At 53.2% G+C, this 15,617-nt stretch overlaps 1 protein-coding gene across 2 annotated transcripts in view; it reads right to left on the bottom strand.

Annotated features, from left to right (window-relative positions):
• The window catches only part of LOC144721253 (plexin-B1-like), a 126,831-nt gene that overhangs the window by 47,747 nt on the left and 63,467 nt on the right, over window positions 1-15,617 (bottom strand). For both annotated transcript variants that reach the window (XM_078598734.1, XM_078598735.1), the window contains exons 2-7: window positions 11,722-12,859; window positions 9,656-9,838; window positions 5,657-5,782; window positions 3,679-3,779; window positions 1,985-2,111; window positions 205-355 (exon numbers count right to left, since the gene is read on the bottom strand). In XM_078598734.1, coding sequence (XP_078454860.1) covers window positions 205-355; window positions 1,985-2,111; window positions 3,679-3,779; window positions 5,657-5,782; window positions 9,656-9,838; window positions 11,722-12,859 — 1,826 coding nt within the window. The remainder of the gene's footprint in view (window positions 1-204; window positions 356-1,984; window positions 2,112-3,678; window positions 3,780-5,656; window positions 5,783-9,655; window positions 9,839-11,721; window positions 12,860-15,617) is intronic.

Below are 15,617 nucleotides of genomic sequence, written 5' to 3'. Positions count from 1 at the left end.
TTGCCGACGCAGCGGAAAGTTTTCCGAGATATTTCAACCGCGCTATCTTGGGACCCAATGGGGAGAGATGGGGAGAGAGCGGAATATTTATGGCTCTGCCACCCCACCATCCCCCTTCGACCCGCGGGGCCGCAGGACAGTTGTGCCACCACCCGCACACTCGAAAGCCTTGTGCCACTGTCGCGTAGGCTTGAAGAACGATACCTTTCCCGTTCCACGGCAGGAGGTCGGGAGACGGACTCTGGCAGCGCACAAGATTCCCGGCGATCGTGGCCGGGGTGGAGTGGCCCGCGGTTTGGCAGCGCAGAGATTCGGAGTTGGTCACCTCCACCAGGTGGGCGACCGTCAGCGTCACCTGGGCACAGCGGGGACCGACAGCGAACGAACGGCTCGAAACCAAACGAAAGAGGAAAACGCTTGTGGCAGACATCTCCACAGTACTTGATAAGATAATTGCATTCTCATTCAAACACACGCCAATGACCAAATCGCACAGAATGAGCCCTAACTCTTTAAATATTGTTAGATGTTGAAAGCTAAGCAGGTTTAAGCCCAGATAGTGCTGGGATGGGTGACCACCATGCACAACAGGTTGTTATAGGCCGAGGGGGATATGTGGTTGGCAGCAGAGGGAACTAAAGCAAACACATCCACTATTGTACTTTACATCTAAGTCTACACTGCCTGCCTTCACCAAACCACAGTGGCCAGCATGGTGAAGTTAAATGGTCCCTGTAACCCGCACCTCCAATTAGCACGGTTGGCTACAACATACACATACACACAAGTGGATAAGTAAAGGGCTCTACATATACAAACAAGACAAAGACCCCCATATAGCCTTAACAGGCTGTTGGGGCAAGTGCTGTTAGCGAGCCCCTATGAAGGCTGGCATGTTCCAAGCAAGAGGCAAACGGGCTGTTATGGAGCACCAGGTAAGCCAAGCACAGCACACTCCGGATTTGCTGTGGTCAACACCATGCCCAGGCCGCCTTTTGTTTCCCCATCACTGATGCCGACCACAGACAGCACCAGGTGCTCATTATAGGCCGAGTCCACCCAAGGGGAAGCTTACAGCGGGTGCGCTCGTTAATTACCACTGGTGCCACTCATGGGCAGCAATCGAACCTGGGTCAATGGGACTGTGCAAACCACCATCATGCACCTGCTCCCCCCCCCCAACACACACAAACACACACCTGACAGACAATACATTACACAGACGTGTATGTATGCTCCAACTTCTTTCGCACCCTACGTAGCCGACCGTGCTAATCGTCGGCGCTACAGCTCCGCAGCAGAACGGGATCTGCACACGGCACAGTGTGGGTCTATGCCGCTGGTGGCGGAACTGTGTCGAGTGTCCAGGCGGGGCCAAGGGCACTGGGGCCCACAGACCAGAGGGGGCCAAGACATCAGACTATGAAGAGGGGGGGAGGGGGGGGGAATCGAACTGAGGGCCAAACTTCATTCCTTATATCAGGGTCCATGTGAATCGATGCTGCGTCACCGCTCTATACAAACGAAGACAAAGATCCCCCGTGTAGCCTTAACAGCACTTGCCAGGGGGAAAATGCTGTTAGCGAGCACATATGAAGGCTGGAACGGCACACGAGGGGGGTGGGTGGCCAGTAATCTTCCTAGCCACCTTTGCATGTTTGTTGAACTTATTTCGTACCGTACGCAGCCAACCGTGGTAATTCCTCGTGGCGATCTTTATACACAGCACCAGCTACTCATATGAGGCAGAGTTGACCAAGGGGATGCCTAGGACCAGTGTAGATATGCATCGTTGATGTTGGCAATGAGCGGGAACAGACCTTGGGTCTCCGGGTTCACAGCGCAGCACGCTAACCCCCACACTACCATAATGCCATCAGTGGTCAGCGCACGCACACGCATACATACACGTCAGTCTACACACCACACTGCGCACACACACACACACCGCACGTACAAACACACAACCGCATTATGCACGAACCTGCTGGGGATGCTGGCGGCTCACGCTGTGGGGCGACACGCCGCTCACGGCCGGGCACTCCCCGCGGGGGCTCCACAGCCACGCGTCCTGCACGTCCGCCTCGGGGCACTCCGCACGCCTGGTGCACCTGGCGCGGCCACCCGGCGGGAACGAGTTATCGGGGCGCCGGCGGAGGGCGGTGGGCGACGCGTGGCGGCTTTGGCTCGCAGCTCGCTCTCTAGCGAGGGCCGACGGCGCGCGCGTGCGGTTTCGCGGAACACGGTTGGCGCTGCCGGTCTTTGCGGGGATTTTAGGTTGCCTGGCTGGCGCGAGCTTTCCCCCCCCCCGAGGCGATTGCACGGGGGGGGATTTTGCTGCGCACCTCGCGACCGTCGACGTGCCAGCCACTTTAGAGTGGAAACATTGAAAACGTGTCCATCCTTTCATTACATACCAATTTACAACCCTGCAAAAATTGTGTCATGCGAAATAACTGTTGGGGAAAAAAAAACGACTGCTAACAGCTGTGCACTCCACACTCGGTGAAGTCTCACTTCCATGATTAACTTCGGTTTTAAATTATAATCTTTATTATAATTGCAATCGGCAACAACTCAAGATAACTCTCGTCAAGCCTACAGCTCTCAAATGTGCTCGCGATAAATGGTTTCTTTATCTTCTCCTGCTCCGGCTCCGCCTTCATTTTCGGCACCGTGCGGAATGAAACGCACAGTTCTAACGTCTTTCACGGGCAGTGATAATTGGAAATGCCATGGCCTTAAATGCCCCCGGCTGCCTACAGCTTGGCCTCGCGCTCGACTTTGCAAGGTGACGTGTCGGATTTGTAGAAATGTTTGGATTCAAGTGGAATGCTCAGGGCTCAGAGAGGAATTTATGCGGAATCCTAGGCTCAACATTCAAACTGGCTCGATTTTACGGAGCATGCCGAATCTAATGTGGAATTTTCGCCCTTACGGGAAAGAGTCGCAGTCCACTGTGCAATAAGGATTCGTATTTTATAACTCAAAAGTGAAGGTCTCTCTACAGGCAGCTGCTCTTGCCAGGGAATACAGCCAAGAAATATTACCATCAGTGATGGTTAAAGCAGGTGCCAACATGATGTATATTGCTCCAAAGTAAAATCGAGGGCAACAGTGGTGCAGTGATTAGTGCACTGTGCTATGAACCCAGCGAGTTTAATTCCTAACCATTTGCCAATATCAGTGTAGGGCGATATATGAACGGATTCTGGGCCCCCACTACACCAACCCACACTAACCAGTGTGGTGAAGAATGGCCAAAAAATAAACCACAACGACCAACAGTGTGGGGAGGGCCTTCACCTAGAAGTGGATTGGTAAATGAAAAAATTATAATTATTAAAGATAACAATCAATGCCTTAATGAAACACATTAACTGTAATGAATTAATCACTCATGGAAATAAGAACACTTAGGCTGCATAAACCTTTTAACACCGCACTTCCATCTCCGACAGGCAATCACAGCGTGCGGTTTTTAAGCGTCCTTTGCAGACACGCTCTGCATTATACGGCCCAAGCTGCACGACCCCCAATGTCACGGCTCAACGTCTTATAATGAGATGCGGCAGAGGAGAGGTGGGGGGGGGCAGGGTTGGGTGGGAGGGGGGCACACGCGGCACAAATATAAAACGATGACCTTGGTGACCCCCACCCCTTCCCTGCGAGACTCACTTCCCGAGCAGCACGCACCACCCGCAGTACGGATCTCCGGTAGAGACGCACCCGGCGCACGATTTGTGACGGCCGCAGTCCGAGACTGGGACCCTCGCCACCTGCGGCGCAAAGACGGCAACAAGCGCGAAGGTCACCCCGCGCTGCCCCACTCGCCGGTCGATAGCCTCGGTGAGCTGCCGGTCGCGGGTTAATGCTGCGGCGAGGAGCGCGCTCCTCGTACGTAGACGCTAGCCCCAAAGGGGTTTGGCAAACCTGCGGCTCCGGGAAGCCGCACGCGGCTTCGTGACGTTTTTTATCGAGGACCACCGTCTTTGTAGTCACGCGCATTGTGAAGTCGTGCCCAACAGTTGACGAGAACGCGGGAATGAAGAAGATCCGACGCACCTTTTACGCTCCGTGAACGAGGAGACACTCAAACTTGACGGGCAGGCCGCAACGACGCTAGCACACGCGAATGAGCATCACCGCGACACTGCTCCAATGCAACGTTCGTAAAAAAAACACGCCAATGGGGTGATGGTCACTCGAGACCTCCTGCACACACGGCGGCTTCGACGTAGGAAACGGACTACGGCAGCACGCGGGCAACCGTGATTTTAAAGCCTCGCCTCTCATAACCGAAGCTTCACACGTGCACAGGGGGGCGGCCGGCGGGCGGGATGGCGCTCGGCGGTGCACGACCCCCGGTTGCATTGGCACGAGATGTGAGCAGTTTTTTTTTTTTCGGGTTATGTGTTGCTTTAATCCGTTTCGGAATTTACCGCCACGGAGGAAGGATGGGTTAAAACCCAGGGTCCTCCACACACTGTCTTGCGGAAGGCTTCCCACTCTCGCCGATCACCGGGGGATGGGGTTATCGTGCGACGTGTTCATTTGGACGTCGTTGAAGATTGGTCAACGTGTAAAGGCAGATTGTGGTGGTGGTGCATGGGGGGGGAGGGGTGTTAGGGAAGACAACGTCCTTGGCAATTCGCAGAAATCCTTGAGTAAACCTACACGTGCTTCCATCAGAACGTTCTCATCAACTGTGTAAATAGATCGCCGTTAAATCTCGTTTTCGAATAAATGTTCCAGTGTTTGGCTGGGCTGAATCAAACAGGATTACTGTGTTTCACTTAAACATTTATTTTGCGTGGCTATTTGTCTCTGTGAAGAGAGTCAGGGGAGGCTGATTTAATTGATTTCACGTTGTTTATGCGTTGAGTTTTTAATTTAAACATGCTATTGTTACCGTTGCAATGGCCACTCACAATTATCTGATGGGATTTATGGACGCCTGTAAAGCTTGCTGTCCATCCCCGTTTTTACACGGAACACTAGCGCATCGATTTAAAATTTGAAAGCTGAAACAGCCGCGCAAATGCGCTTAACGATCGCGCAAAACAACTGCATATTGTTATTATCGGGTTCTCAGACATTTAAGTGAAGGGAATTTATCTGAATTGAATACCGATACACATATGGGCAAGCATTTCAAATCTGCAAGCAGGAGTGATGGTAATAATAATGCTGTGCTACAAACAAAAGATACATACCAACCACGAATTTAATAACCAACTAAATTGTATCTAAACTTCTGACCAACCGTGCTCAATGCAAGAAACGTTTGAACTCTTGTCCACTACACATGCAACAGTGCTGCTGGCCGTTTTGCATACTGGCTCTTCGGGCCTGTGGTCAGTCACCAACCGCGATTTGTACGCTACAAATAAATTCAAGACGAAGGAGGACCATGACCAAACGAAAGTCCCAAAGCCAGAGATGCTTTCAATGATGAGACTGCAAGAGTAGACCCTGGGTGAGCAGCAGGCTGTCGACAAAACAACCACCGCTGGATCTGTCAGAAGGTAGGACGAGATTTACGACGCGTGGGCTGCATCGAAATCATTGGACACGACTGCCTCTCGTCCTTGAGCACTTATCGAGAACGTGTGGAGCTTCTCTGCAGCCGGGGAGTGGGGGGTGGAGTTGTCACCTGGCTCTCAGACATGACGTAGAGGTTTTCTTGTGTCCCATCGAACACCAGGTCTCTGTTAATGGCCGACTCGGCCTGGTGAAGAGTCCAGTTGCCAAGGGGTTTGTCGGCTCCGCGTAGAAATGCCTGAAAAATAGAGACAAAGACCACCCCATGTAGCCTTAACAGACTGTTGGAGCAAGTGGGGTTAGCGAGCACCTATGAAGGCCGGCACGGCACCCGAGGAGGTGGGTGGCCAGCACCACGCCCGGCCGCCTTTGTCTTTCAAGTGGAAATGTTTACACACCGCACCAGGTACTCATTTGAGGCCGAGTTGACCTAGGGGAGGCCCAGGACCGGTTCAGTCAATCGGCACTCGTATTGGCCGTAAGCAGGCATCTAATTCTGGTTGCTGGGTTCGTAGCGCAGTGCGCTAACCGCTGTGCCACCAATCCTCACATGAAACGCCTGAACACACACACACACAGAAAGGTCCCTGTTTAGTAGCCTTATAGGCCAAGTGAGTAAGTGCTGTTGATGAGCGTAGATCTGCCAAGGCTGGATTAGAATGCGCGAGGGTGCTATGGGCCAGAAGCACAACGCCAAGCCACATTTGGCATTTTCCATGCCCATGCCCAAACACCACACCTAGTACACACACATATACATACATATATCATATGCTAAACACATTTTACAAATATACACATTTTACGCTCGTGATTAGATAAATGCAAGGGGCAGTCCAAAAGCAATACGAATGTATTCGCAAATGCACGCACACACACACCTCTATCACGTACATCTTTATTTTCAACACAATATTGGATGAGGGCCTCCCCACACCGTCCAGGCTGTGGAGGTTGTTTGACGACACTAAACCAGGCTGGTCAGTGCAGGTTGGTGAAGGCGGGGGCAGGGGGTGTATCGGTGTAGGTGCATGGAAGTACAGTACAACACAACATTTTTCTGTCCCGCTGATGATCCACCACCCAAGAACTGTCCACTGGGGTCAACCGAGCTTGGGTTCTGAAATCCGACACAATTTGACGCATTCCGAGATTTGGTCACAGGCGCCTCTCGCCTTGCCTGCACCAAACTAGGAGAAGAGCCGCAGAATCCAAGCTCAAGGACTTCATGCCAATGTTGTTGTTCACGGCTGCGAATCAAATCCAGGTTAATGTGGTGCAGTCGGTAATTAATCTATCACTGCTCCCCACACACACACATAGACATGCACAGAAATGAAAGTGCCTGCATACCCACATCCATACACACGCACGCATTCACATGTGCACGATTTGCAAGTAAAAATATAAACACAAGGACAAAGATTTCCTTGTTTAGCCTCTATAGAATACTGTGCAGGGCATGTGTTGTTACCAAATACATACAGTCAGTGAGGCAAATATAAAATGTAGTAGTGTGGCCAGGAATACATATGCCCAGAAGTCATCTTCCCAGAACTACATATGCATTAGAAGATACAGTGGTGGCCCATTCTGTACAATAATCAGTTGCTATAGATGTGCATGCAGTTTGACAACTATTGCTCTATTGCTGTTCCATGTGATTAACACACAACATCAAGGACAGACAAAACAAGTACACACACAAATACACACAGACACACAGACATGTTACCGAGGGCACGAAAAATGACAATGTTTCCACCGACATGGGCAAATAACCTCTACTGTTACCTTTCAGGTAAACACGCCGGTGGCTCGAACAACCTTTAAGAAAATTCTATTTCAAAAATCAAACAGTGTGGAATCAGAAGGGGTCATCGTCAAATAAGAGGAACAAGACTCTCGGCCTGGGACACGAGCACCCGGCCTTGTCTCGAGTGTCTGAGCTCCGAGTCGCTCACGATCGAAGTGTTGCCTCCGAGCCACCCACACCAACCCATAGCCTTGGGAACGTCTGTCACAACGCCGACATCGTTGGCGCAACAGAGCGGTGGCGTCTTGCGGTGCGTGCGCACGAACGCAAGACGCCACCCAGCAACGCGCGTTCATCGTGCCACCAGCAGCGGCGGCGACGGTAAAAAAAAAAAATCGCCCATTCTGGGACGGTGGGGTCCCGTTACCCTCGCCACCGTTCCCCTCTCCCCCCCGCCGAGGAGTAAATCATGGGCGGCGGCGGCGGCGGTGGTGGTGGAGCGGTGGCAGAAAGCCCACGCCGTGTTAGGCCCCGTGTCTGGCATTGACGCCGGATCCAGACAGCAATGGCCACAAAGACACGCCGGCCACACGGCACGGCGTTCCATTTGAAAAGATCCTTACGTGTCGCGCATTGTCAGATTAAAACAAAAAAATCGGCGAAGGAAGGACGTTTATTTGCCTTTGGTTAATGGGGCGGGTGTTGCTGAAAGACAGACGGACTGTAATTATGGCCAGATAGTTTTTTCGCTGTTACCGTAGCGACACGTTTACAGCCACTGCTAGGCACAAAACGGGCGAATGTTTATTTCAGGAATGGCGCCCTGCCAGCAGGCAGTGGAGAGTCTTGCGCTGTTTTGCACTTTTCGTTTCGGTTTCCAATTTTTTGGGGTTTTGGTTTAGCAAGTTGACTGTGTAGAGCAGTTAAAAATGTCAACGTTATAACTGCAGCCAAATCTTTGAAAAGTAACAATTTTTAATTGTACTTAATAAAAAGAAAATAACGATTCCCACCTGGTTCCTCAGGTTGCCAATGCATCAAATTAATCTTCCTTTGGTTAAAATTCCACACTTGAGCACTGCGATTAAAATATCTACACTAAAATAGCATTTTCATCATCAGTCACATTCTTATTGTGCTCCTGAGATTTAGACAGTAGATGATCTAAGCTGTGTGATGACCCAGAAATTCCGAAAGGCCTTTAAGTATCCATCTTGCACCGTCACAAGACTGCAGCCTCAGTCGCTGGTGTTCCACTCTGCCTACGCATCACCATTGCGAACGTAACCCTCAGGGGAATGCAAAACTTTCGGCCAAATTAGGAAACAAATAATAAGAAGTCCCTACAGTTTGTACTTGCAAAATTCTTATAGTGCAGGGTTATCACACAGGTCCTGCTGTGTTTCACAGACGCGTATAGAGGTCGGCCAGGGTGTGACACCAGCACACGTGGCCAACCCTTTTTCGATTAGCACCACGTGATCTTTAACGTCCACTGTGAAGGCAGACGGCGCGCATTTATGACTAAAATTAAAAACTGATGTTTATTTTATCAGGTAAGAGCCCACTCAGCTATATATCTCCGATCTGAACGAACTAGGCCTGGTCCCCACGCACTTCAACCCGCACTGACCAGAGTGGTGATGTCCGGTTAAAGAACACCCATGATGAACAATATGGATAGGCCTTCATCCTATGAACTATTAATATTTTTCAACCAGGTGAAGCCCACCTGAACGATACAGCTTTTATTCAGAAGCGACCTTGGCCACAAATGATAGCTCAACAAAGTGGCTTATCGCGTGTAAATTTATAGCAGCCAAATACTTTTACTGCAGCCGTGCACCCCTTCGGTTCTCAATCGTAAAAAAATGCATAGCGTCAATAAATACATAGGTTTGATGAAATTAAGCAGTTGTACTTACGTGCCCGTGTTTAATTTGTGTTGATGATTTACCTTCTAAAAATATCTAGCATGTCTCTCGCACCCCCAAAAAAGGACATCTCGCACCCTCCAGGGGGTGCGTGCACCCCAGGTTAAGAACCACTGCTCTAAACGCACGTTTCTCAAGCCACCCGCAGTATTGACCAGGGTGGCCGCTGGGCTCGAACCATAGACCTCTGCAACATGCAGCAAACGGGCTACCGCTCAGCCACATCACCCCACCCGCCCCACAAAAATAAATAAACATTTCGCCACAAATGTGTGGACAGTTTCAAGCACAATTAATCTGTTTCAGTGTTTCCGGGGAGTTGGCCTCCACGCCGTGCCAAGCGAGCAGGCGGGCGGGCAGGGGTTAGCCTCCACCGCGAGCCCCGCGATGGCACGTGGGGGCGGGGGGCTGCTTGTCGCACCTTCACGAGTCGCCCCGCGGAGTCTCCCACGAAGGCGATCGTCCACCGCTGCTCGACAAGGGTGGTGGCGACGGCCGTGAGGTGGACGTCGGGGAACACGGCCAGCGCCGGCGACACCAGCGTCTGGCGACCCACGATGGGGTTGGGCAGGTGGTCGACGCCGCACTCCGCCGCTTGCCCACTCTGGCGACGAGCGACGAGAGAAACCAAAATGCTCAGCGGGCGCAGTGCGGCACGTGCCGTGTGAAATTTCACGAACGCAAAAAATGTTATTCCGCGAATCGAAAAGTGTCCGTAATTTATTTGTCAATTGCGTGAATGCTAAATTTCGTAAACCCAGGGATACCTGTATTAGGCTTTTAAAAAAAATAAAAATCCTGACATCCAGTCCGGCCGTGACACCGATATCAAAAGGTCCTGTCATTTTAACGAAGGCCACATTCATTCCATTTACAGCATGGAATATTGATGAGATTGCTCTTTATCTTCCAATTATACATTGTTAAAATGTGAAAGGCTATATAAAAGGTTAAAATAACAAGACCGAACTCACAGAAAGTGTCAAGCCATTTCTCGAACACGAGATGACACAAGACAAATAAGCGACACAGAGGACGACAAAAGAGATGCAGACAATTCGGCGGACGTGCAGTGAAATGAGAGAACAAAGACAAGAAACCAAGACGTATTGCGATGACACAAAAGACACAAGAGACACAGACAAGAGGCTGAGGATGCAGCAATAGAAAGATGTGTGGACAAAGAGCATAGACGTAGGAGAGTAGAGAACATACAGATGAGAGATAGAGATGCAGTGGGGATGGGTGAGAAGAGATGCAGATGACAGATGTAGCAACAGAAAACAATGAGATCACACCGCCAAATTTCCCGCACCTCCGATTAGCACGGTTGGCTACGTGCGTAGACTTACAAAGCCGAGGTCGAGGAAAGCGACGACAGGAGGGAGATGCAATTCAGAAGAGCGAGATGACATGGAGACGCGGAGACGCGATGCAAAGCGGACATTCTCACCACCACCCCCACCAGACCCCTAAACTCTGCCGACCACCCCACCTCCGCTGCACGTCGAGCGGCGACGACAATGTGGGGGATTGCCGAGTCGGGCAGTCGAGTTCATCACGCTACACATTTGTTCGCGTTAATGACGCGAGCTCAATTAATTATATTTCAAAGCAGTGCAGGGTCGTTTGTAGCGGGGAAGGGTCAGGTCATGTTGAGGGCAATCTTAAAGAGCTCGGGGGGTGGGGGGGTGGTGGTCAGATTTGGACCTGCTGGCTACAATTCGATCAGCCCTGGTAGAAGAGGATCATACTGGCAGAAACACAAATAGATCACGGAGGCAAACAAAGAGACAGGCAGACAGAGAGCCAGCTTGGTTGCCAGGGAGCTGGCAACAGCTGTGCCAAATCCAGGACAGCACCGTTAGATTCTGAGCTCGAGTCTGGGTGTCAGCCACCTGTGATCAAACCAGGTTCTCAAGTGCTGAGAATTGGTCTCCTTCGAGTTGCCAATGGGGCTGCACAAAAAGACAACTTGATGCACCGTTGGCAAATTACGGTTATTTTCACGTGGCGATCTTTGGCATCTTTAGCGAAGATCACTACATGCACATAACCCGAAAGGTAAATACAAAATAAGTATGTTATGATACTGTAGTAATGTTTGGAGCAAGGCAAAGAGATAGGTTAAGGAATGAAGGAGTAGGGACAAGAACAGGTGCCACCACCAATGCTGCTATCAAAACAAAAAGCTATCAGGGGGAAACGGGAAAGACAAGTCATGAGAACAACTAATGAGTAACTGAAAGAATCAACTACAGAATGGAGTCCGAGAAAAGGTGGTGAAAGAAGCAAAATAAAAGACGGAAAAAGAGACGGCGAGGTGAAACCAAAGAGTTTGGAGGCTGCCGCTGGAGAGCATCTTGGGAGAGGAAGCGATGGCACCGAAGAAACAGGGAGGACGAGACTTGTTGCCCAACAGCGCCAAGACAACAACAGCCGAGAGAGCGAGGCGTAACCGGCGACAAGAACGAAGCGGCTACGCACCGAGACGTGACTGTTGGTGCACACGAGCGAGCTGACGTATTCCACGTAGGCCGAGGCGTCCTCCCCGCGGTAGCACGCCTCGCGCGCCTTCTCCACGGCCTCGTTGATGCGCGGCACGGCGAACGCGCACAGCGACGACGCCGTCGCGGCGCCCGCCGACGCCGCCGCCTCCTCGGCGAATGCCACGAACAGCGCCTGCTCGCCGGCCGCCCCGGACGCCCCGGACGCGATCTCCGAGCCCAGGCGGCCGAGCGACGCCGCGCGAGCGAGCACGTGCTGCCGCCCGGAGCCGGGCTCGCCGGGCGGGCCGGAGGCGTCGCACGCCAGCGGCACCTCCACGTACGACAGGAAGTTGAGGTCCCTCTTGCAGAAGCGGCCCACGAACGTGCGCGGGTCCCCGCGCGCGAACCGCGGCTCCTTGCGCTGGAACACGAAGTAGGCGAACTGGCCGGCCTCGAACGCCGCCACGAAGCTGTGGTCGAACTGCGAGTACTCCCCGCGCAGGTAGTACTCGTCGTCGTGAGTGAACGGGTCGCCCACGCCGGGGCCCGCGCCCGCGCCCCCCGCCGGCGGCAGGAAGCGGATGGAAAGCGGCTTCAGCTTCTGCCGGCCTCCCGCGGTGCCCACGAAGAGCATGTCGCGCTCGCCGGCGCGCGCCACGAAGCCCACCGCGGCCTCGGCGCCCGACACGACGGCCTGCAGCGAGGTGGGCGCGTCGGCACGGTACAGCACGCGGCTGACGTTGGCCGCGTCGCGCTCCGTGCAGGTGCCGTGGTGCACGCTGCCGCACGCCACCACGCGGCCCCGCGCCGCGTCCAGCGCCAGCAGCACGACGGCGTCGTCCGCCTCGCGCACCTCGCACACGTCCGGGAAGGGCGGCAGGCACTCGAGGCTGTCGGGCACGGGCCCCGTCACCGCCTCCGCCTTGTCGGCGAGCAGCGCCGTCAGCTGCAGCAGGCGGTTGGTGCCGCCCACGTAGACGTCGCCCGTGTCGGGGCTGTACGCGAGGTGAGTGAGCGGGCGGGCGTCGGGGAAGGAGCGCGGCAGCGGCGAGTGCGACGGACGCGCCGGAGCCGGCAGCGGCAGCAGCAGCAGCAGCAGCCGCAGCAGCAGCGCTGACAGCTGCATGGCCCTACGCCTGCAAGGCAGCACACGGAAATGCACGCTCCAATTATGACTGTCGCACTTTATCACTGTGGTAGGACGGTGGCAGTGGTTAACGTACCGATTGCCAGCAACAGCCGGCATCGGTGGCGAGTGATGCGACCTGGCACCCTCTCCTATACCACCCTGCACTGCCCGGGGTGGTGAAGTAAAGTCAAACAACCCGACATTACTTACACGGCATGGGGAGGCCACATCTGGCGATGGATTGACCAAGCGGGCGATATTTTTTTGTTGTTATCATCGTCGCTGCTATGGCGTTACTACTACTCGCAGTCAAAAGTCAAAGTGTTGGTTTCCTCCTCGAAAAACTGGGGGGCAGTTCTCAGATCTGAAAAATCCTCAGCCACGGGTGGAAACTCCCCATTGCTCTCTGCTGGGGACGAGTCGATGGATGCGACTACTGCAAGTGGCGACTTCCCACAAAGCAGTTACACATCTGATGGACTCCAGAGCGATGAATGGCAGAATGTGAACTTGCAAGCCTTCGAAATGCACCACCCATGTGACAGTGGGTATCGCGTGCTTATTAATCCGCGCGAAACATTTACCTGTTAAGTTTGTCTCAGAGGCTAATGCACAGCCTATCCAGATGCTGAAAATGTTTTAACACTGTATCATAAGGCATAAAAACGAGGCCGTCTACGCAAACATTCCATTATGCAACTGTTACTCATTACGCATGTTGAAAGTGAATGAATGTTGTACGGGCAGCAGCACAAGAGCTGCTGCGGTCAGGAAGTGCTGGCATACATTGACCATCAACCTCCGAACCTGCAGCCGACACTGATGGATGGATGGACGTTGTACAAGTCTAGAGGCGTCACACTCTTTGCAAGCATCTGCGCGCGTTCGGTGTCTGCGTACGAGTCGCGAGTGGGTATACCCCCCCTGCCTTTGTGTGTGTGTCAGTACGTCTGTGCGTGCGTGTACATGGCTGGCGCATGAGCGAGTGCGTGCGCCCGAAGTGAAAGTGGTGGTGCAATGGTCAGTGCACAAACGCACTGCGAACCCGGCAACCTGCATTTGATTTACAGCCACGGCGAACATCAGTGGCGAGTGACATCTGAAACTTTCCTGGGCCTCCCCCCAGCTCAAGTTAATACGAGCCCCTTGTGCTGTGTGTGGATATCGGCACGTGGGACACCGAATCAGAATATCTATTCATCCTGGAGGAATCCGATGAGCTATGAAGCTCGTTTTCACAGCTGCCCAGTGGGAGACGGGGATGGACACACCGTGGCGATTCGGCCACAACACCCTCGCGTGGACCGTGCCAACTTGAATTAGAGCGCTCGCTGACAGCACGCATGCTCCAACAGTCCTGTTTAGGCGACAACGGGGATCTTCGTACGTGGCCCGTGTCCGGAGGACGTGGTACGTGTCGGCGCGCGAGTATGTGCCTGCGCTTTTCCGTGCGCGCACGCGTCTCCCCATGCGAGTTGTGTGCGTGCGATCCCCCGCGTCTCTGCGCACCGGGGGGCTGCATCGCGGACGGGCGGGCGGGGGCTGCACGAGCTCTGCTCGCTGAGATATAAACACGGGGGGCGATTGTTCTGTGGAGAGAAGGCTTCCGCCGCGTCTGCACAACGCTTCCTGTGACCCCCCCCCAACTAATCCCCACTCCTCTGGCCCAAACTCACTCACGACGGGACAGCACAGCACAGCAAACCGCGAGCCAGGGACACAGTCTCCTGGCTCCCACTGGATCCAGATCCAGACCTCCCCCCCCCACACCGCTTCAACCGCGAGCACATGCACACAAAGACGCCCCGTGTAGCCTTAACAGACTGTTGGAGCAAGTGGGGATAGCGAGCAGGGCATTTGAAGGCCGGCACCGCGCACGAGAGGGTGGTGTGGTCGACACCACGCACGGCCGCCTTTGTCTTCCCAGTGGTGATGCTTACGCACCGCACCAAGTACCCATTTGAGGCCGAGTAGACCCACAAAAAAGCCCACAAACCGTTTAAATGCTCGCCACGGATGTCAGCCGTGGCCAGGATTCGAACTCGGACGACTGGGTTCGTAGTGCAGCGCAATAACATCTCACACTTACCCCTCACCAAACACAGACACACGTACGCAGCCCCATTGAGTGCTATCAGCAAGCACCTCCCACAGCTAAACGACCACATCTGGCCCCCATCGCGATGACAAGATGGACATTGGCAGCTGGGGGCCCCGGTGGAATTCGCTCATTACTCGAGCGATAGTTGTGCATGCCGTGTGTGTGTGTTTGTGTGTTCGTGCCTTTTCAGAGTGCAGGCTTGCAGGAGGCATGCGGGCGTGTTATGCTACACATGTGCGCTGTATCTACTATACAAACAAACGTGTATGTTACGTGTGCCGGAGACATCAGAGAGTTGTGTGTAAAATGTGAGCAGGCTCAAAATAAAATGTTCAACTTGTTTGCCCTCCAACCACCAAATATAGGACTTCAAATCGACAAAATTCATGAAAATCATGATTATATCATAAATCTACACAATATCTATAAATATAATGCACCCAGATCTCATCAGATCTTGCAAGCAGGGGGGTGGAGCCTCAACAGTTCCTGGATGGGAGACCACGTGCCTAACATGTGTTATAGGTTACGTGGCTGTATTTTGGACGACTGAGGTTCAGTGCAGCAAAATCCATTGTTGTACCGTACTTCTATGGTCCCACACAACCATCCTCCCCACCGTCACCAATCCGTTGCGACCAGCTTAGTGGCGTATAGTCAAACA

The sequence above is a fragment of the Lampetra planeri genome, chromosome 11, assembly GCF_965212315.1.
Source record: "Lampetra planeri chromosome 11, kcLamPlan1.2.h2, whole genome shotgun sequence".
Taxonomy (NCBI): domain Eukaryota; kingdom Metazoa; phylum Chordata; class Hyperoartia; order Petromyzontiformes; family Petromyzontidae; genus Lampetra; species Lampetra planeri.
The sequence above is the reverse complement of the archived record's forward strand: the minus strand, read 5'-3'. Positions and strand labels throughout refer to the sequence as shown.